Source organism: Muntiacus reevesi, chromosome 1, assembly GCF_963930625.1.
Source record: "Muntiacus reevesi chromosome 1, mMunRee1.1, whole genome shotgun sequence".
Lineage (NCBI taxonomy): Eukaryota > Metazoa > Chordata > Mammalia > Artiodactyla > Cervidae > Muntiacus > Muntiacus reevesi.
Genome location: NC_089249.1, coordinates 190,788,786 through 190,811,430, shown reverse-complemented (window position 1 = coordinate 190,811,430; position 22,645 = coordinate 190,788,786). Strand labels below are relative to the sequence as shown.

The following is a 22,645-nucleotide window of genomic DNA, read 5'->3' as shown; positions in this document are numbered from 1 at the left end:
GCACCAAACTGCTGACATTTGGGAACACGCCTCCTGGGGCACATCTACTCATCTAAAAAGGACTCTGTGGCCATTGTGGAGATGTCTCTCTCCCAGGAGGCACATCTCCCTTGGGAGAGGCTGAAATAATCCTCTTTGTTGAGACACCAAGGAGAGTGTTCCCGGCAGTTTGGTTCCTGAGCATGCAAGAATGGCTTGATCAAGGCGTTCTCACAGAAACCAACCAGATTTTCAAATCACTTTGTTGAGACGGTAGATGTTTCTGGAGGAGGGGAGTTATTCCTCTTAAAACAAGCAAGCCCTCATTGTTTGGAAGGTCCACGTTTCTCCCACCTGGGAAGTTAGACACTCACTCCTCCCCTGATAACCACCCATCCGGCTGGTCTGCCCTACTGAAATCAGATCACGGGGCGAGCGCCCTCCAGGCCCGTTACATTCTCTGCCAAGAACTGGGCTAAACGGTGCGTCATGGTGAGAGGCAGTGGCCAAGACCCCCCAGGCTCAGGCTCCCTGGGGAGTAGGCTGAGGGGCTCTGGTCACCGCAAGCGACAGGATGGTGGCAACGACACGAAGCTACGGAAACAGGCCCAGGACCATCATGGCTGCATCAGGGCGTAGAGAACAAGACAGACCAAGAGAGAGAGAGAGAGAGGCACTTTACCGTGTGCTGCTCCTGGTGAGGTGGCGTCGGAGGGAGAGACAGGTCGTAAGCGGCCTCAGAAGAAAGAACACAGACACGCACAGACACGCACGCACACCTGAGCGCGCCCTCGCCCGCCCGGCACCAGGGGGCGCCGCCTCAGGCTCGTGGCTCCGGATGGCGTCCGTCCTTCCATCTGGAAGACCTCCCTTCCGGCCCCTGCCCTTGGCAGGCTCCCAGCACTGCCAAACAGCGCCGAGGAAGCCAAATTTTTCAAGTCGCAGGACAGCCAGAAAGTTATCGACTACCGAAGGCGGATTTGCCACTGAAGGTCACTGCCAAGAGCTGGAGAAAAAACCCTTTTTCTCCAGGGTTTCTGGGACCGGAAGGCTTTAGCATGTCTTTCCCCACCTCCTCCCCAACGGCCACTCTGGGCTGCGTGTGGGATCTTAGTTCCCCAATCAGGGACCGAACCTGCAACTGTCGTTGCACTGGAAGCGCGGAGTCTTAACCATTGGACCGCCAAGGAAGTCCTTTGAAATGTCTTGAAGGGGATGAGCTTTGGAGTTGGGGAGACCTGGGTTTGAATCCCGTCACTGCCTTTAATTTTTGTGTTTGTTTTTGAACTAATTTTCTAATAGATTTCACCTGGGATGAATGGGCGCTTGGTGAGTGTTGTAATAAAGCAAACAGGTAAACAGGAAGTGCCTATTCACAAAGCAAGAGGAAAGAATCCAGCTGCTTTACTTGCCCTGAATTATTGTCCTCACCTGTGAAACCGCCCTTGGGGATTCTGAGGTTGGACACACAGTTATGGCCCTGACTTTACCCCCTAAGTTATGAAGAAGAGATAAGGCCGCTAGGAGTTCCAATCTGGGATGAAGTTAAGGGGCGACTCTCAAGAGTCTTTTGGGAAAATGTGGGCCTAGGGAAACCTCTCTGTAGCTGGCAGTGGCCCCTTGCACAACTCATCTTGGGAATCAAGGCTCAGTCTTATCACGGCCCTCCAACCATGACTGGAGATCAAGCTGTGAGAAACTTGACCGCCATTATTAATACAACAGTGGAACTGCCACGCAGATACTCCTCAGAATTTCCCACCTGCCCCCGCCTCTGAAATGAGTGATATTTCTAAAAATATAATGGTTTAATGCCTACAAATATTCCCACTGGATTTTTCCTCCTGCTGCTACCTTTTCATGTTACCTCAGTGGTTCTCAAAGCTCAATGTATCTAGGAATTAGTGCATAGACAGAATTGTATAGAGTCTCCTTTTTGGATTATTGAGGAAGGTTCTTTTCAAGTTTATTTTTTAACGTTTAACCATGGCTTGTGGGATTATAGTTCCCTGACCAAGGATAGAACCCATGCCCCCTGCAGTGGAAGCTTGGAATCTTAACCACTGGACCATCAGGGAAGTCCCTGGAGAAATCTTTCAACAACAGTGATTTCTGCTCAACCTGATGGATGAGATAAGGTGTAATATGCGAGTCTTCTGAATGTCACCGTGTCTGCCTGCGAGAGTGTGGTACCATTGCACCCATTTTTCAGATGAGGCAGCTGAGACTTGGAGAGGGAAAGTGATTTATGCAGGGTCACGCAGCAAGCATGTGATAGACTGATATTCAAACCCAGGTTTGTGTATCTTGCACTCTAACCTTCTATTTTTTTCCATTTCCTTATACACACACGAAAGAATGCCTTCAAAGGTAGGGTCTGTTTTTGAGGAGTATAATAAAAAAAAATGGCTTCCTTCTTTGGCTTCCTTGCAGCTGGGCTCCTGAGCATGCAGGAGTGGCTTGACCAGGGTGCTCTGCCCGCTGTGCTGGCCTGCTTTGCGGGAGGAGTAGCAGCGCCAGATGGACTCTTGGCAGTGAGGGCAGGATCACGATCCGCCAGCTGCTGAGAGGGGGCAGCTGGCCACCCCGATGCATGGGCACAGAGCGTGATGTCATGTGTGGTGACTCATGAAATGGCGTGTTAATGGCGGTCGCATGGACACGGCACACAGTCAGTAGATGGAGCAGGACACACACACACACACACACACACGCACACGGATATTTGGGGGAGGTGCAGGAGGGCTAGAAACCGACACGAGAGCTTCGACACATCCTTTGGAAGACCACAGGGATCATCTTCCCATATCCCAGACGGGGCCACAATCACAGCACTGCAGAATCCTTGCCTCCACCCCAAGAGGTCAGAACAGCAAGATTCCTTTCGACAAAGAAGGCAATAGTCTCATGCCCTCGTCCCCTGGACTTCTAGGCCTTGCTGGAGACTCAAGGAACCCAGCCAGGCCAGGCTGTCAGGTCTCATCCTCCTGATCTGTGAAAGCGTCCACATTCAGGGCTGAGAGTTGGGCGGCAACCTTGAATCTGACAGTTGAACTCAACCTTAGTGATCCTGCCTGCATGCTTAGTCGTTCAGTCATGTCCAACTCTTTGTGAACCCACAAACTGTAGCCTGCCAGGCTCCTCTGCCCATGGGATTCTCCAGGCAAGAATGCTGGAGTGGGCTGCGATTTCCTCCTCCAGAGCATCTTCCCAACCCAGGGATGGAACCTGTGTCTCCTGAGTCTCCTGCACTGCGGGCAGATTCTCAACCGCTGAGCCATTAAGCCCTTAGTGATCTTGCTAGACTCATTTCCCCCCACAATCTCTCTGGGGTTCAGTTTCCTCATGTACAAAAAGGGAATAATATGAGAAATTCTCGCATGGGGCTGTAAAGATTAAGTAAATGGAGGCTGTTACTGTCATTAGTACCCGGTCAAGTGTCTCAAATTTATGGGGAAACTGAGGCACAGAGAGGTTCAGGGCCTTGCCCATCTAGAGAGAACCCAAACAGGCTTGCAGGAACCTTTTTTTTTTTTTAAAACAATCAGGTTCATTTCATACTTGGTAGGAACCTCAGCCTTGTCTATGAGGAAGCAGGCACCCAAGACAGAAAACGTGAATTAAAAGAACAGAAAGAAAGGAAGCAAAGGACTCTGGGATTGGGCACTCAAGTGGAGGCTCTCAGAGCATCCCTCACTCCTGCCAACGTGACATCTATCTGGTAACAAGGAAAGGCCTCGTAGGGCAAGAGCCCTTCTCAGGTAAGAGAGGCCAGGAAGCTGAAGCCAAAGGGAGGACTCTGAAACTTTTCTGGGGAAAAGAGTAGCAGCTTGAGGGCTCCTTCTCTGGTGGAATGGCCTCAGGCATGCAGGAGTTGCTTCACCAAGGCATTCCACCAGCTGTGTCTGGCCTGTAGCCCTGCCCTGGAGGGGGAGTGGCAGGACCAGATGGATTCTTGGCAGTGAGGTGGGGAGGGTGTGGCAGGGGTGGGGTCTCAGAGCCTACCTATTCCATCCCCATGACCATCACATAAAGATGCTCCCCGGGTTGTCAGCCCTTCTAAACCTCCAAGAACGTCCCTAACACTCATCAGGATCCCACTGGCAAAACTGTACACATCTCAGTTCCTGCAAGACATATAAGTTTGCTGAGACTCATAGGGATGACCTGAAATCTCTTTCCAGACCCTTTCCTCAAACAGGAATTTAAAAAACAATTTGAAACGGATTTTCAAGGGCATGGACTGGCTGGCTTTATGCCTGTAGCAACTTCATAAAACCAGTTTCAAAGGTTGACTCTGCAAACATGCCGTCAGATTTCTGTGAGCTGTAGGCTCATTTTGAATGCCCTTGTATAACTTTATATTTAAAGCGAAAACTCAAAAAATTAAAAACACAAAATCAGCTCCCTGTGGCAGATTCTTTTGCAAACACAAAGAATCCTTTTGCTGATTGATTCTGGGTGAAAAAATAATTTTGTTTTTTGCAGATTAGGTTTGCTTCAAATTGAGTCTAATTGTGGCTTCAGGGAAACTAGGCCCATTATGGCAAAAGTTCTATCTGAGAGGCTTGTTCCCCAAACTGCGAGGTCAAATGGGGGATGGAGGTGGGACAGGGCAATGGTGGGGGCCCCCTCTTTGGCGATGAAACTTGTTGGCTCCCACAGAGGTCTAGAAGGAAAGTTCCAAGGATGAACTGATGTAGTAGCAGACACTACTTCTATTGTACTACACCTAGGGGTGTAAAACAGAGGGCAAAACCCACTACCCAGGCCAGGCCACAGCGGGCAAAGTAGGGGGTTTGTGTGTGGAGGTGGATGTGGTCTCTTCCTGAGCCCTGGAGGACTTGGGAGCTGCGGGGCAGATGTCGTCCTGGAGGGCTGGAGGAAGTGTGGGAGGGGGTGCCTACCTGCACTTGCCTTCCCTGGTCCTGGAGACCACCCCAGGTTGGAACGTGGTGGGGACTGGGTCTTTGATGCCAGAGTGAATGGCCCAGGTTAGGTAGAAGGTCAAGGCAAGGGAGAGGATGGAAGGGAGAAAAAGAGATGGGAGGAGAAGGAGAGGGAGAGGGAAGAAAGGATGGGGGAGGCTGGGGGGGGAGAGGTGAGAACTGGGGGAGGGGAGGGGAGGACGGGAGGGGGAGGGGTAGTGGAGGCAGGGGCTTGGGGCAGAGAGAAGGGGGCAGGGGAGGGAGTCAGAGAGAGGGAAGGAGAGAGAAAAGGGGCAAAGAGAAAGAGGGGGAGAGACAGAAACAGGAGCAAGGGAGGGAAGGGGATCCGAGATGGATTCACCCCAGGCTTTTCAGAATTGAAACTTTCTCAGAACCTAGCATGGTTCCTCACTGACCTTGTAGCAGTTGCTCAGATAACTGATGGATGGAGGGAGAAACACATTTAATTACATTCTCATACACACAGTGTATTGCCTTTTAAAATCTATTTTGGGGGGAAGAAATTTGTGCTCACTTGATAAGAAACCAATTGTACCTTGTTTATATTTTATATATCTAACTCCAATGAGGCTGAATTTTTTTTTTTTGGTCATTTTTATTAATCAGCATTTTGTGAAATTTCTATGTTAAGTCCTGTACTCACTTAACTATTGAGGTTCAGTGTTTCTTACTGATTTGTAATTGCTTTTTACATATGAAGGCCATGGATGCCTTGTTTTATTTGTGGCAATCTTCTCTAATTTGCTGTGTACTTCATTTTGATTATTAATACTACTAAATCTACAGGACATCTTAATAATAATGTAGCCAAACTTCTTGAATTTTTAAGATGATCGCTGTCATTGATGATCAAATACTCAAATACTTAAAAAAGTGGGAGAGAGAGAAGAGGGGAGAGGAGGATGGGAGGAATAAAAGAGAAAGAAAAGGAGAGAGGGTAGAAGGAGGGTGGACTGAAAGAGGAGGAAAAAGTAGAAGAAAAAGAGAAGGAGGTGGGAAGTTTGGCTGGAGTCAGAAATACATTCAGCCTCCTGACTTAAATGGCACATCTCCACCAGCTCAGAGGTGTTCAGAAACTCTGGAGACTTCTAGCTCTTCTGACACAACTTGACCTCATTGTGTTCCCAGGAGTGGCCCACTTTAGCCCTTAAATTGGAAATGGGTCACCACGCTGGCCTCCTGACAAACCAAGTCCTCATTGTTTGGTCAGGGGGCCATTCAAGGACTCCTCCAGGTCAGCTGGGAGGGGACCAGGAGGCAGAGGCACAGAGGAAGCCCTTGATTTCTCATTATGTGGGTGAGGTGGGTCTGAGTCCTTTTGAGACTCCTTTTTAGGAATGATCCACTGTGACTGGGCACAGACAAGGTCTGTAAAGAGACTTGTTTCTGGATTAGGAGCTGATTAGGTTTTTCGACCCTGCCCCAAACATCTATGACTTGATGAATGTACTGCTAAGTTTGCTACCAGGGCCCTAAGAGCTAATGGCTACTCAACCCTTGGATGCCATCTTGGAATTGTCACCCAGAATTTGGGCACTATCTTGGAATGGCTACTAAGCCTTTGGGTGCCATCTTGGGAATGGCTGCCCAGAACTCAACTGCCACTTTGACATGGTTGCCCAGAATCTGGGTACCATCTTGGAATGGCTTCTCAGCCCTTGGGTGCTATTTTGGAATGGCTGCCCACAACTTGGGTGCCATCTTGGAGTGGCCTGATGAGACATGACCTTTCAGAGTGTCTTAGGACTGCCAGGAGAAGTTCAAGACACACGAGGGGAGTCATCAGGTCTAGAATTACAGGGCCTTCAGGCATAGGGTGGGGATCCAAATTCTCATGCACATTCATTTCCTGATTGTCTTTTTAGGGGCTCCCCAAAGAGACAGCGGAGCTTGTAGAGCGGAAGGAAAATGAGATGTCCTGGTGGGGCTAGTCTACAGAAAGCAGCACAGCAAGGGGCTGGGGGCATGGCTGTGTGAGGAGGTAGAAGGTGGGGGCCCTTCTCCTTCTTCCTCCATGGTGGCCATCATGCAGAAGCCAATCAAAGCTCTTCCTGGTAGCATGCGGATGCCTCCCGCCGCCCCAGAGCCCCCTTCCCCATTGCTACACCTCGAGAGCATGTCCCCTGATCCAGTGGGTTGGGGGTGGGGGGATAAAGTGGTAAGTGGAGTCCTCAAGAGGAGACTTACGTGAAGGCAAAGGCCACCAGGGCCCCACTGACCACTATGAAGTCGAGAATGTTCCAGAGGTCACGGAAGTAGGCACCCTGGTGCAGGACGAGCCCCAGGTCGATCATCTGAGGAGGGAGAAGAGACAGCGCTCTGATCCCTCATCCCCACCCTGGGGAGCAGTATCTACCCTTTTAGACTTGGTGGAGGGGACACAGGAGGAAGCATGGTGGCCAATGGGACCACCTCATCCTGAGGGGATGGGTCAGAGACCAGGGGACCTGGGGGAGGAGTGAGAAGCCCCTGCTCAAGGCTGCTTCCCACCTTGGGAAAGGTATTTCTGACTTGCTGGGTCTTAGGTCAAAACCTCAGGGCGCCCCCGACTCCTCACCTCACATCAGATCCATCAGCAAACCTCATTGGTTCTACTTTCCAAACCTTCCAAGAATTTGCCCACTTTCTACCACCTTCTCTGCCACCACCCTGACTGGTTTCCATCATCTCCTGCCTGGACCAGAGCAATCACCTGCTCCCAGTTCTCTTGGGTCCCACCCACCCTACCCCCCCTACCCCCTCCAACCCTACTCCCCCCTCCCACCCTGCTCCTCCTCCTCCAAGTCTGACCTCCCACAGAGGCTAGAGGGTGCCTGTGAACACCTGAGTCATCACATCCCTCTGCTCAGAACTTGGATAAAAGTTTTATCCCACCTCACTTGGGATAAAAGCCCAAGGCCGTCCTGTGGCCCCAAGTTCCTGCTTGATTCCTCCCTGTCACCTCTCTGCTCTCATCTCCCTGCTCTGGTTTCCCCACTCTCCTCTCTCACTTTCAGCCACATCAACTTCCTTGCTGTTCCTCAAACACACCAAGCATTTCCAATCTCTGGGGTGGCCTCTTGCACCAGGTGGCATTCCTGAGAGTGAAGAGTCCTGTGCAGCCCTGGCACTCACCTTGATCACCATCTCAAAGGTGAAGACGCCTGTAAAAACGTAGTCAAAATATCGCAGCACCTGCGGGGGATAAAAGCAAGGGGGCAGTGGATCATTGGCTTGCTCCAGCAGAGCCCCCGTGAACCTAGCCATGGCCCACTGGGGTATGTGGCCTCTAGCAAAGTCCCCAAGGAACAGAGTCTCCACCCACATGAGAAAATGCTGCAGCCATGTACAGTGGGGCAGGTCCTGCACTGCACAAGGGCCCCTCCCACCCTGTCCTGGTGCAGATCTGTATGTTGTGAATGAAACTGTCCAGCAGATGGCAGCAAAGTCCTCACAAAATCATTGTTAAGGCTGGTTTGAAGGGTGCCTTTTTTCACTTTCCCAAAGCCTTATATGAACTAGAGGTGGCCTCAGGGAAGTTCAGGAAAGACTCCTACCTCTTTTGGCAACAAGTCTGATCCCGCAGTGTTTCTGACCTTCTGGTCTCCTGGGTGAACAACTGTTCCCATATAGTTTCCTAAACATGATTAGCCTCCAGGACGGACAGACACTGGGGACCAACCTTACTGAGGCATCCATTTCCTCCCAAGTACGCAGCCATACCCTCATCAGAGTGGATTGATTCTCCCTCTCCCCGCTACCTTACAAGACCAGGTATTAGTGGTTTCTGGATGGGCAATGTCTTGCACTCTGGCCTCTTTCCTGGCCATGCCATAGCACATCCCTGGTGTGACCTTGGCATGAGGATGTCGAGTGGCATGAGGATGCTGGCAAAGTGCCCAGCACGCGGTAGCCCCAGGGGCTGACCTCAGATCTGCCTTGTAGTGAGGGCTGTTAATTACTGAGCAGGCCACCAGAGGGCGCCCGTGAGCACAAGTCCCATCACTGCCCCCTTCTCTGCTCAAGAACCCTCTATGGCTCCCACCTTACTCAGGGTGAACACCAAAGTCCTCTGTGACCCCACAGGGCCCTGGAAAATCTGTTTGGTCACCTTCCTTCCCTCACCTTGTCCCACTCTCCCCTGGCTCACTCCACTTCTGCCACCCTGGATATTCTTACCTCAGGGCCTTTGTACAGGTTGTTGGCCTGGAATACTCTTCCCCATGTTTCACCTGATATTCTCTCTCTCCTCCTTTATGGCTTGGCTCAAATATCACATTCCTGACTGCCTGTTTAAAACTCCATTTTCCTGAAGCTTGCAATCTTCCTTACCAAGTCTACCCCTTCCCCCACATCCCTCACCGCTGGCAATTATCACTTCCTGGCAAATTATTTGTGATGGTTATTAATAATGTCAGTGTCCATCTCCCCTACCTGAATGTCAGTCTCACAGGGGCAGGGATGTCTGCCTGTCCCTGTGCTATCTCCAGTTTATAACACAGGACCAGGCATACATTAGATATTCAAGAAATGCCTGCTGAATGAACACATGAGGCTGGGGCTGTACTGGGTCATGCAGGAGCTGGGCTTTGAAATCTGTGTGATCACAGCTCACATTCTCATCATGTGTGGTGCTTGTAGGGCCCTCCGAGACCAGAGTGGCCAGGATAGCTGACTTCCTGGGATGGGTGACAGGTACAAGGGCTTGGAAAGTTCTGGAAAGGCTGAGGGGATGGTGGTGGGAAAGCATTTTAGGTATACCAGGCAGTTGAAACAACATGGATAAAGGTCTGGTGCTCTGTGAGCTCTGGGAATGCAGGACTGTCGTATACCCTTTCAATCCTTGATGTTTAGTGCAGCACCTGGCACATTGTGGTTGCTTATTAAATAATTACTAAATAAAGCAATGAATGGAAAGAAGAAAAGCAGCAAGGAGGTAGAGGAAAGATAGGCCAGGTGGTCAGATGAATCAAATTCTGGAGAACTTAATGGAGCAGGAGGAAATCAAAAGACCAATAAATTAGGTTCAACCATATCTAATATGTAGAACCTTTTGACTGCTACAAATGGCAATGCTCTGTGACTCAGTGGAATCCAAAATTCTCAGTCTCATTTATCATAGGGAAATACAAACCAAAATCCTGATGAGATTCCAGACCCACCAGGTTGGCTAAGTGAAAGAACCAATAGCACCAAGTGTTGGCAAGACTGTGGAGCAGTGAAGGCCTTGTATGTTGCTGGTGTGTGTCACTGTATCACTCAATAAACATTCTGGCTGCAAATCTGGGGCTAACCATATGCAAATTCTATGATCCAGAAACTCAATTTCTGGTATTATACCCTGGAGAGAGTCAAGCCCAGGGACCCCATGTCAGGAGTAGGGGGTATGGTGACAGCATTCTAAACTGCAGACAATCCAAATACATGTCAACTGGAAGATGGATAAACAAATTATGCCATAGAGTGGAATATCACACAGCAATGGAAAAGAATGACTGTCGCCACCCAAGAAAATAAGAACTCATCTCAAGGTTGAGTAACAGAAGAGATGCACAGAATTATTCCATCTGTTCAGTGTTAGAAGTGGGAAGAAATAAATTCTAGTGTTTAAGGACGCATGCGTAGTTGGGAAAATTAGAGGAACTAAGAAATGCTCTTTCCAGAAGTGAGGGTTGGGATACCTTTAGGGTAGGGTTTTTTAAATACTGTTGACAGCAGGGGTCAGATTATTCTGTGGTGGGGCTGCCCTGTGTACTTCAGGGTGATGAACAGTGTCCCTGATCCCTACCCTCCTGATGCTAGTAGCAACACCCCTGACTGCTCCAACTCATGACGCCTGAACATGTCTGCAGACCTTGTTCCCGCTTGTGAACCCAGCTTCACAGGGAAGGAGGAATCGAAGAGGGGACTGTGGTTGAGTTCTGTTTTGTTCTATTAATACTTCTTGCCTTGGGTGGTGCTTACATGGGTGTGTGCACTTTAAAATCCTTGATAAATGAATGGATTGTATGTGTTCTGTTCATTTTTCTGAGGCCTGTTCCAGACCAGCTAATGAACAGAACTTGTGGAGGGGTCCCAGGGTGTCAGCTGCCAATAAGCGGCCACCATGCACTTGAAAAGGGAGGGCTTTAAAAATTTTTTTTGGCTGTGCCACGGGGCATGTGGGATCTTAGCTCTCCAGGGATCAAACCCACACCCCCTGCAATGGAAGTGTGGGGTCTTATCCCCTGGACCACCAGGGAAGCCCGGAAGAGGGAGGGCTTTGGGGAGAGATGCTTCAACTGGGAGATGGAGTGATGGGGCAGGGTGGGGGAGCCAGAGCTTTGCAAATGTTCCACGGGGGGCTGCTCCTAGACCTGTCAGGGTTCTCTACAGCCCCAGGAGCTCAGGGGTTCCCCTGGACCCCCCATGCCCATCCTCTCCCTGCCAGAGATGAAGCCTGCTCCAGTCTCCTAGAGTCAACAGGGGGTTTGCTGACCTCTCTCGGGACGCCCCCTCCCCAAGCCTGGGCTCCCTGGGTCCTGGGGGGTGGGGAAGCGGGCAGCAGGAGATAACAGAGTGCAGCCTCAGCCCTGCCCTGGTACCAGGTTCCTCTGGGAGCCTTGTTCTAATTATTTCCTTCCATCTCCCCTATCAGGTCCCCAAGGGGCTTGCCAGGCCTGCGAAGGCAGGGAAAGTGCAAAGTAAGCTGCAGACGGGCTTGATTTATGGGACTTGCCAGCCTCGCCAAGGCTCCTAACCTACTTAGCGAGGGCGGCAGGCCTGGCTCCCAGTGGAAAATGGTTCCTATGTGTGGGGGGTGATGGGGGTAGAGAAGGGAGCTGGGAAGATGGTACAGCCATCAGTCCAGCCTCTGTCACTTCCTGGCCTGCTGGTGCCTTGGTTTCTCCTCTCAACCCCACTCACTTCCGCTCGGCAGGACTCAAGCGGGGACAAGCACACAGTAAGTGCTTGGTAAACAGAGACAGTTGAGGGAAGCATTGAGAGATCTAGGGCGGGCAGAATTGGAATTCTGCTGTGTGACCCCAGACAGGTCACTTAACCTCTCTGAGCCTCAGTTTCTTCATCTGTCCAATGGGGATACCCCCTAGCATCTGGGGTTGTGCCTGAAACACGGCAAGTGCTCAATGGACAGGGGCTGTTAGCAGACCCTGGGTCCCCAAAAGGAGAGTTTTTTAGCTCTCTTAGCCCTCTAAATAGAGAAGGCAATGACAACTCACTCCAGTACTCTTGCCTGGAAAATCCCATGGATGGAGGAGTCTGGTAGGCTGCAGTCCACGGGGTCGTGTCCGACTGAACGACTTCACTTTCCCTTTTCACTTTCATGCATTGGAGAAGGAAATGGCAACCCACTCCAGTGTTCTTGCCTGGAGAATCCCAGGGAGGGGGGAGCCTGGTGAGCTGCTGTCTACGGGGTCGCAGAGTCGGACATGACTGAAGCAACTTAGCAGCAGCAGCAGCAGCCCTCTAAAATCTCAAAGTTTAGGCTGTGCCTAACTAAAAGTTTAGGTTGTGACCGAGTCAAAGGGCTTCCCTGGTGGCTCAGATGGTGAAGAACCTGCCTGCAATGCAGGAAACCTGGATTCGATTTCTGGTTCAGGAAGATCCCTGGAGAAGGGACTGGCAACCCACTCCAGTATTCTTGCCTGGGAGAGTCCCATGAACAGAGGAAGCTGGTAGGTTACAGCCCATGGGGTAGCAAAGAATTGGACACCTCTGAGAGACTAACGCTTTTACTTTTCTGAGTCAAAACAATCCTTTCTTTCAAAACTTCAAGTCAGAATGAAAAAGTCTGCTGAGACCTGGCTGCACAGGGGATACCGCTGGAGCACCCTCTGCCTTCGGACTCCCCCACATTCCATGCAGAGCGTGTGCCCTTCCACGTCCTGCCAGCCTCACTCTCCTCACCGGAGATTCCAGCAATTTTCAGCCCCAGCCACTCTTGGGCCATCTCTTCCCCACCAGGCACACAGAACCACTGTCTCAAGGAACACCCTTCATCAAGACCAGAATCAGAGCCTCCCCTCCCAACCAGTGGCCACGGGGGCTGTGCCCAGGGGTGACCCTAACATTCCTTCCACCCCAGCTATCAGATTTTTACGAGGCAGGAGAAAGTGACGGAGGAGCTGGGCTGGGAAGGAGCCTGCTGGGTGAGACTCACGTTGTTTCGTGGTGCGTTGGGCTGAACAGGATCCTCGGCCGCCAGGGCGATGCTGCTCATGGCGATGACCATGAGGATGCACATCTCAAAGTAGCGCAGGTTCAGGATGTAGTGGCATAGGCGGCGAAGGCTGTTGAGGACAGGCAGACGTGCAGAGGTCCACTCAGACAACAGGCTCTCGAGCCCTTTTGTTCTGCCATCTCCTTATATCACTTACCACTGTCTGAGATCTCTAACTCCCACCTCACCCAATAGAGTATCAAGCTCCTACCCCTGGGGGCCCTCTTGGGGCAGGGGAGCCCTCCGCAGAGGAAGATAATTCCCATCTCTGTTTATAAGTTCCTGTCACTTCCAAACCACCCTCCTGGAACATCTTAACTCACAGACTGAGTTGAAATACTGTCCTTGAATCTGTAGGAGATGAAAAAGCTTTTTATGCATAAAATATCATATAGTCAAACCAAACTGGGAAATTCTGGGTTAAGTAGATTTCTTTCTTTTTTTTTAATGAGCTGAGTGACCTTAGGCAAGTTATTGTACCTCAGAGTCCTCATCAGTGAAACGACCATAATAATAGTTTCTAAATAATAAGAATGTGAGGATCAAAAGAGTTAATATATGCCTGGTACATGGTAGGGGCTCCAAAAAGTTAGTTACTTAAATTATGAATTGCAGGCCTTATCAGTGCCTTTAATACACTAATGAGACAATAATGAGATAAGCAACTTCAGTGGACTAATAATGATAAAAATATCATGAGACTGTATGAATGGCGGCAGGGCTGAGTGGCTAAGAATAGGAATGTTGGATTCAGTCTGTCTGGGCTCTCCCACTCGCTTGCTGTTTGATTTTACCTCTCTGGACCTCAGTTTCTTCATCTGTTAAATGGGGATAAGCCGAGTACCAACCCCTATAGGGTTATTGAGTGAAAGTTTTTTTATTTGTAAAGCATTCAGCACTGTGTCTGGTGCTGAGTGCCACGTAAGAATTTATTTATTAAAATAGAGAATGGCAACCAAATAAAAAAGTAAACACACAGGCTGAGTCTCCGACAGGCAGGTTAGAGAAAGCCATTTCCTCTGCGGCTTATTTGACGTGATTCTTCTTGGCGTCAAGAAGCATTTTGAGGGACCAGAGTTTCAAGAAACACCCTTTGGAAAAATGCTATTCTAAAACAACCTTTGAGCCAGCAAGACATAGATGGGGTAAATCTCTCCCCTAAATAACCTGGCCTCCTCAAGGCCCTCCCAAGACAAAGGGCCATGGAACTCAAAGACCATCTACCCAGAACCCAAACCCTCATGGAGCAGAAGTTGGGAGCAGAGCTCAGGAAACAGGGCTGTCATGTACAGTTGTAAATGTTGTGCACTGCACAAAGCAGCCATTTCTACAGGCCACCTCTCACAGCACAGGGTAGATTTGGGTATTTATGATAATGGCTTTCTAGCTGATGGCAGGAGGGGGTCTTTTCCAACAAAGCAGTTGGTCCAACAAAGCAGTTGGACATCATTTTTTAGTTGCTCAAAAGTTCTCTATGGACTAATGGTCTTAGAGGCGACTCTCCCCCATTACCCTCTGTCTGGGTCTGCCCTCTGGCCTGACTGTCACTGCCCCGGTGGGAGCCCTGGGCCCCCTGCCCTGGCCATGGGCCATACTCACGGGTTGGTCGTAGAGAGGATAAACATGGAGCTGTAGGGGGGCATGGGCTTGGGGCCGTCTTCCCCGGGGTCGTCTTCCTCCTCCTCTTTCTTCTCTTCCTCCTTTTTTGGCAGTGGGTCTGGGTTGGCGTTTTTGTTCACTGTTGGGACAAGAACCAACACAGGGCTCCCTCCAGGGTTTCCCACCTCTGATCTCCTGCCTAATTCCCAAAGCAGGCAATAAGCAGCTGACACAAAGTGTCTACTATGTGCCAGGCACCGTATTATGCCATTGAATCCTCACTTGACCCTATGAGGACCCTATAAAGTTGGTACTTTATGATCCCCACTTTACAGATGAGGAAACTGAGGCACAGAGAGGTGAAGAGACTTGCCTAAGGTCACACGGCTGGGATGTGGCAAAGCTGTAAGTTGAACCTGGGCAACCTGGCCCCAGAGGGCTTGCTCTCAATCACTCTACAGCCTTGAGTCTGCTGTGACCTTTACTGGATATGAATACAGACCTGTCCTCAGTCCCTGATGACCTTCATACTATCACTTGGAGGCAGGTAGGGTGAGTCCCCAAAGCCCCACTTTACAGATGGGAATACTGAGCCCCTCCCATAGTCAAAATGCAGGATTCCCCCCATTAACACCCCTCTCCTGACTGAGGCAAGGCACCACCTTCCTGGGCATTGATCCCGCAGCCTAGTTGCACTATGGGTCTATGGATAGGCTGAGCCTTACTGAGCCTCAGTTTTTTCATCTGTGAAATGGGCACAATGACAAGATTTACCTTATATGACTGTGGCAAGGATTTACAGGGTAAACTTATGGACAGCTCTTGCATAGAACTGGGCTACTGCTATCATCTTAAAAATAATAAACCCAGGGGATAATTTCCAAATTTCCAGTGTTTCTTGGATCATGATATTACATGTGGGAGGTTTTGGGAAGAAGCAAAAATAGCCAATTCCTCAAGGTCCTAGACCTGCACTGTCCAGCATTTGAAACGTGGCTAGTCCAAACTGCGGTATGCAGTGTGAAACATGCTAGATTCTCAAGACCAAGTAGGAGAAAAAGAATGTAAATATATGTAATAATTTAAAAAGCATTGATGACACACAGGAATGTTAACATTTGGGATATAAATCAGTAGCATTTGGGTTAAATACAATTTATTATTAAAGTTCAGTTCATGTGTTTCTTTTTATTTTTTAAACTTTTTGGTCACACCCTGCAGCATGTGGAACCTCAGTTCCTTGACCAGGGATGGAAACCCCGCCTCCTGCATTGGAAGGCAGGGTCTTAACTGCTGGACTGGCAGGGAAGTCCCTCTTTTTATGTTTTAAATCACTTATATCTTTATTCCTTCTTCCCCCCCACTTCCTCTCTTTTCCTCCCTTCTCTTTTTTAACATGGCTACTAGAAAGTTTAAAATTACACAGGTGAAAAAGAAAAAATTACACAGGTGGTCTGCATCACATTTCTTTTGGATGGCGCTGGCCTAGAGAATTATCTCACTCCCCCCAAATTTCCATCACAGGAATGTGCTGACCCCTCAGATATGGGGGCTTTCTGGCTCCCCTGTGGGAATCTGGGATGCAGGAAAAGTTGCTAACCTGTTGAATACTTGCCAGGCATCATATCATTTAATTCTCCTAGCAGCTCCTGTGGGGGCAGGAACTACATTTCTACCCATTTTCCAGAGGAAGCAATTGAGGCCAGAGAGGTGGAGTCACTGTCTGCAGTCCCTTAGCTGCGCCTCTGGGGAGGAAGCCCAGGAGGCCGGCTCCCCTGCCCAGGGGTGCGTGAGACTGGGGCTCCTACCTTGGACGACGGTGTGGTTGAGTGGGGGTGGGCAGGCCGGGGGGATGTCCACCGTGGTGTGGTCAGGTTTCCTGGCAGTCTTAGCTGAGTTGGCCTGGGTGCTGCTGGGGTTGGTGACGATAAGGCTGTTCTCAGGGGTCTTGGGGGGGCCGGGGTTGGACGGGTTCCCCGGGTTGTTGGCTGTCCGGCGGCTGACGGCGTTCTGAGGGTTGGTGGCTGCGGTGGTGGGGGCCGGCGTGGGGCCAGGGTCCGTGCTGTTCCCCATCTTGGCCGGGCTCTGGGGCAGGCCGGCGTGGCTGAGGCTGTCATGGGGACTGGCTGACTCTGCGGTGGCCAGTTTGTTGTTCTTCATGTTGTCGATATCCTCGGCCAGCGGGGGGTCTTGGCGGCCCAGGTCCTGCTGGATCGGCCGTGTGGTCGACAGGTTGGGGCCCGACACGGGGACCCCGGAGCCCTGGTTCTCTCTGCAGCAGGCAGGCCGACAAAAAAGAACCCGTGAGTGAGTTAGAACATACAGGGGACATATCTGGATCCTGCCTAAGATTCCGCCATGTAACACTGGCTGTCGAGGCGCTGTGTTCTGAAATTCTCCTGTGCCCGGTCCATTCTTGTTAGGGATCAAGACGCCATGGGGGGGACTTTCCTGGTGGTCCAGTGGTTAAAGCTCTGCACTTCCAATGCAGGGGATGCGAGTTTCATCCTTGGTTGGGGAACTAAGATCTCACATGTCACGAGGTGCAGCCAAAAGATTAAAAAAAAAACCCAAAAAACCCCATGGGAATGTAAGTGCCTACCCTTGCAGGTTTCAGTGTGGGGTTTCTCCTGCCAGAAGGGCTGCTTCCTAGGAGATGAGGCTACTCCTTCATGGAGCAATCAGAGCGGAAAAGAACTTCCTGCCAGAGCCTACATCTCTCCAACCCAAACCCTCCTGCTCCTGTGTGTATGTTTCCCATTAGCTCCTTGGCAGGATAAGGACACACACTGCTTCCAGGGGTGGCTAAAGCAGACCCACAGATACCACCTCTTTAGTGGTGGAAATGCCTACAGCTTTTTTTTTTTTTGGCCCCATCACGTGGCATATGGGATCTTAGTTCTCCGACCAGGGATCAAACCCGCAACCCCTACAGTGGAAGTGCTGCCTTAACCACTGGACCACCAGGGGAGTCCCTCCCTCGGGCTCTTCTGAAAGGCAACCCCCAATTCTGTACCCCATGCGCTCCATGGCTCCTCCTAAGAGCTCACACTCACTCAGTACTTGCTGTGTGCCAGACATGACACATGTCAGCTTATCTTCAAAAAAACCCACAGGGAGTGGGTAGTATTGTTATCCCCATTTTCAGATGAGGAAACCAAGGCCCAGAGACAGGAAGGGCCCTGCCCCAGGCTACACAGTTCGTTGGTTGCAGACGCAGCTTGGACCCAGACCACGTGGCTCCCGAAACCATGCTAACCCTAACCTGACACTGCAGCTCTCTTACTAAACAGTCTGAGACCTCCCAGGGGGTTCAGCCCATAGTCGCTGGATGCAGGGAAATCTTTGACACACTCTCTGTAACCACCAAGAGAGTGGGCCACCCTCTCTTCCATTTCAACTCATTAACTTCTGCAGCAAGCTGATGAGGCCCAAATGGTTACTGTGTCCATTATAGAGATGAGGAAACTGAGGCCCAAAGAAGTTGAGTCAGGTATACTAGAAAATGGTTTTGTCAGGCCATCTCCATCACACACTCACTCAAGAGACCAGAAGCGAGCAAAAGACAGCCCTCAGATTGTATCCGTTCATGGAACACCTGGGAGATTAGATGCAATCACAGGAACCAAGGCCCCTGGACAACATGGGTTTGGTTCGCAAGGCCCAATTTGGAACCCTGAATCTATCTAACACTTACTTAAACAATTAAAAAAAGTCGGCCTCTGTAAATCAACTATACTTCAATAAATAAAATAAAGCAATTATCCTCCATTTAAAAATTTAAAAATTCATAAAAAAAAGCTGACGTCCCCCAGAGGTCTTTCCACTGGCTAAACCGCCAGTACCATCTTCCTTGTTTTAATTTTAGATTTTAACTTGCAAAAGTCCATGTGTGTTTTTAACCAAGCAGAAGAAAGACGAGGTAGTTTACTTTGGGGTTTGTGTCCCTGAGGCCTCACAGGGAGAAGGACAGGCCCAGGCAAATTCCTCACTTGCAGGTCAGTGCTAGACTGACACTTCAGAAGGCTGACTGACCTGGCTTTGAGTCTCACCAAGGCCATTTTACTAGCTGTGTGACCCTCTGTAGCTTGAGTAACCTCTCTGAGCCTCAGTTTCCTCATCTTTTTTTTATGCTTTAATTTTTGTCTGCGCTGGGTCTTTGTTGCTGTGGGCAGGCTTTCTCTGGCTGCAGCGAGTGGAGGCTGCTCTTTAGTTGTGATGTGCAGGCTTCTCATTGCAGTGCTGACTTCTCTTGTTGCAGATCACAGGCTATGGAGCGTTCAGGCTCAGCAGTCATGGCACACGGGCTTAGTTGCTCCGCGGCATGTGGGATCTTCCAGGACCATGGATCGAACCCGTGTCCCCTGCATTGGCAGGCAGATTTTTAACCACTGGACCACCAGGGAAGTTCCCCGTACCCATCTTCTGGACAGAGGGTCTTTGCAGATGTAATTACGGATCTTGAGATCATCAGGGATGAGGGTGAACCCTAAATCTAATGGCAAGCATCCTTAGAAGTCAAGGGGAGAAACACACAGAGAGCAGAGGACAGCGTGAAGATGAAGTCAGAGACTGGAGTGATCCTTCTATCAGCCGAGGGATCGCAAACACTGAGGACTGCCAGCCGCCCTGGGAAACTGACGCTGATCCCTGGACACTGAGCATCAGCTCTGATGGTGTGGATTAAACGAAATAAATCTTAAACCAATATTTCCTCAACCTCTTCCACAGCCCACAAAGAGGTTGCTAATGCTAATTCCCTCCTGGTACCTTTTTAGAAGTTGTGCATCAGTTGAAAAGCTGGTTGGGAATATTTCCTCATCATTTTATGTATTGTTTTAAGTAGAGCTCTACCCAAAAGCGGGCTCAGTGAAGTTATCATTTCAAAGAGAATCTGAATCCTTTGGTCACCACCTAGAGAGATTGTACTAAATAACACAGCGGCTGAGACCACAGCGTGCCTTTTGCTAAAGGGACAGCCTCATGCTTGGGACCAAGAGCCCCTTGTTCAGATGAAGGGGGATCTGAGGGTCTTTGTTTTCCCTTGTTTTTGTTCTTCTTTGGCTCTGCTTGCCATGGAGTTTTAACAAGCTCAGCCTGCAGAGGCCTAATATCAGTCTCCAGGATGTTTTATTTCCAAGTGTCTCCAAGGAGAACTCAAAAGGGGCAGAAACTTTGAAGTCAGGCCCCTTCCCCCTTCCCTCTTGGGGATCTGCCATCATCTGCCTGGAATAGGCAGCTGATTGCATGACGCCCGCATCCCACTGCCAGCTAATCACTTCAGCATCTGGTTGCTAAGGATTACGGACAGCTTGCCCGGGGCATGCTCACGTCCCTAGATCCAGAGGATGGATGGTCCTGCTTCCTTGTGCTCTCCTGTCCTTAGGACATGTACCTATTAACTCATGGAGTCCCCACGACAGCCCCTATGAGATGCTGCTATTAGGAGTAGGCTCATTTTACAGATGAGGAAGATGAAGCCCAGAGAGGTAAAGGCATGGTGTCACCCAGCTGGGAAAAGGCTGGGCTGGACTCTGGTCCTACAGCTCTTAAGCTACAGAGCCATTCAGTGAAGACCACGGGGGCAATGGATGACTTGGGGTGCATGGGATAGAGGTGCTGAGGAGATTGGCCAAAGCAAACTGGGGATACTATAAGAATCAGTATTAAAAGACAGAGCCCCTCCTTTCACCCCATCCCATGAAGGATCAACTCTGAGGCTCAGAAGTCCAGTCTCTCTCTTCTCGCTCCTTTTGGGAAGTAGGTTGTCATGGTGATGGGAGCAGGTGGAACTAGTATGCAAATAGCTGAGATATTAATTCTCGGGTGGTACAGGTCTTGGCAAAATGTCCTCTGGCTCAGCCAAATCAAGCAGGAGGCACTGCCTGGTGATCAGGGAGTGGTGGATGCCCTGCAATCCACAGATTTTTGCAGCGATTCAGAGAAAGATCCATTTGCATTTTGGTGGTCCTGGGGTGACACTGGGCTCAGCTGCCTGGTACGAGGAATCTGGGGCCAGCAACTGTTTAATCATACAAAATAGAATGTGCCCCACTCACTTTTCACTGGGGTAAGCCAGTTAAAGTTTCAGGGGAGGGGGACAGTTAAAGCTGAAGGGTTAGAGATGAAAGTAGAAATGTGGGGGTGGGGGGAAGGCTGGGGCAACAGAAAGAAAACAACTGTACTTATTGTCAATGCTCTAGAGAATCAAAAACACAGCATGTCTGGGGAAAGACTAAGGAATGACAAGAGCAGAAATGCATGAGGCAGGACTGCTGGGGTCCCTGGCTTTGTCATAAGATAGAACTGAAATGTCTCTTTAGTATGCTATGTCCTTGAATTAAATTTTATCTTCGCCACTCTTATTTTTTTTGGTCATGCCATGTGGCCTGTGGGATAATATTAGCTAAGATCATTGAGACCTTATTCTCTACCACGCATTGTTCTAAATGCTATATGTGGATTTTTTTTTTTTTTTTGGCTGCACTGCATGGCATATGGAATCTTAGTTCCCCTGATCAGGGATGGAACCCGTGCCCCCTGTAGTGGAAGCGTGGAGTCTAAACCACTGGACTACCAGGCAAGTCCCTCTTTTTTTTTTCCTTTAAGCAGATGAATGGCTTTTCTTTTCTTTTTCTCTTTAAAAGTGCCTGAATCTTTATGAAGTTTTATTTCCAGTGATCATTAGAACCTTTTTTATCAGCCAAATGAATAATGCCTCTCCTGGCCAGGGCATTTAACACATCTATTAATAAAGAAGTGAGCAGAGTCCGCCTGGTGTGGATTTGGGGGTAGATGTGGGGAAGTACTTTGGAGAGAACGGGGAGCAAGGGCCACCTGTGGGGTTCAGGAAAGCTGGGTGCTTATCACACTTCTACTATCGGCCAGTTGCCCTCTTCGGGAACACCTTTCCCTCCCTAGGCCTCAGTTTCCCCATCTGTAAAAAGAGGCAGTTTGAGTGGACAATCTAAAGGCTATGGATTTAAAGCTGGATTTAAAGTTGGTTTTTATGTCAACTGATGCAAGCGTCTTAATAGTAATGACAATATAACAATAGAAAGAGCTAAAAGTTATTGAATGCTTATTACTAGTGCTACTACTAAAAACAGTTAACATCTGAGTATTGGATCATCATATTCATACTAATAAGAGCTAATATTTCCTGAACACGGATTATAAGCCAGGCACTATTTAAAGCATTTTACAAGTATTAACTCATTTGAACTTTATATCTACACTAGGAGGTAGGTACCATTTTTAAAATATAATTTGTTTATTCCACAAGGCATGTGGAATCTCAGTTCCCTGACTAGAGATTGAACTCTCACCCCCAGCAGTGGAAGCACAGAGTCTTAACCACTGGACCACAAGAGAAGTCCCAGTGGGTACCATTCTTATCCCCATTTTACAGATGAGGAAATGGAGGCCCAGAGAGGGGAAGTAACATGCTGAAAGTCACACAGCTAGCAAGCAATGGGGCAGGAGTGTGACCTCTTGGCTCCAGGGCCCTTGCCCTTCACCACCAGGCTGTGTTGCCCTTCTATCCTTGTCATTCTGCCTCCTTCAATGATAGGAGGAGGTATAAATATAAGGACAATAACAACAGGAATATTAGTCATATTAATAGCACCAGTGATCCACTGGTTCTTAATTATGGTGTGTATGTGCTCAGTCGTGTCTGACTCTTTGTGACCTCATGGACTGTGGCCTGCCAGGCTCCTCTGTCCATGGAATTTTCTGGGCAAGAATACTGGACAGGTTGCCACTTCCTTCTCCAGGTCTTAGTCATGGAGTCCTGTGCTAGACTTTATTCCACCTAAATCCCCCTTAGGGGCCTCCCCTTTCCCGGGGAGGGCTCAAGATTCTACTGACCTATTATTGTCCCTTCAATTTCTTCCACTCTTTCTTACCTTCCAAA

The 22,645-nt window shown here is 49.6% G+C and overlaps 1 protein-coding gene across 2 annotated transcripts in view; it reads right to left on the bottom strand.

Moving 5' to 3' along the window:
* Positions 1-22,645, bottom strand: part of CACNA1A (calcium voltage-gated channel subunit alpha1 A) — a 249,440-nt gene that overhangs the window by 56,397 nt on the left and 170,398 nt on the right. For both annotated transcript variants that reach the window (XM_065917635.1, XM_065917634.1), the window contains 5 exons: positions 16,536-16,999; positions 14,728-14,866; positions 13,069-13,198; positions 8,043-8,102; positions 7,116-7,222 (listed from right to left, as the gene is read on the bottom strand). In XM_065917635.1, the coding sequence (XP_065773707.1) occupies positions 7,116-7,222; positions 8,043-8,102; positions 13,069-13,198; positions 14,728-14,866; positions 16,536-16,999 (900 nt within the window). The remainder of the gene's footprint in view (positions 1-7,115; positions 7,223-8,042; positions 8,103-13,068; positions 13,199-14,727; positions 14,867-16,535; positions 17,000-22,645) is intronic.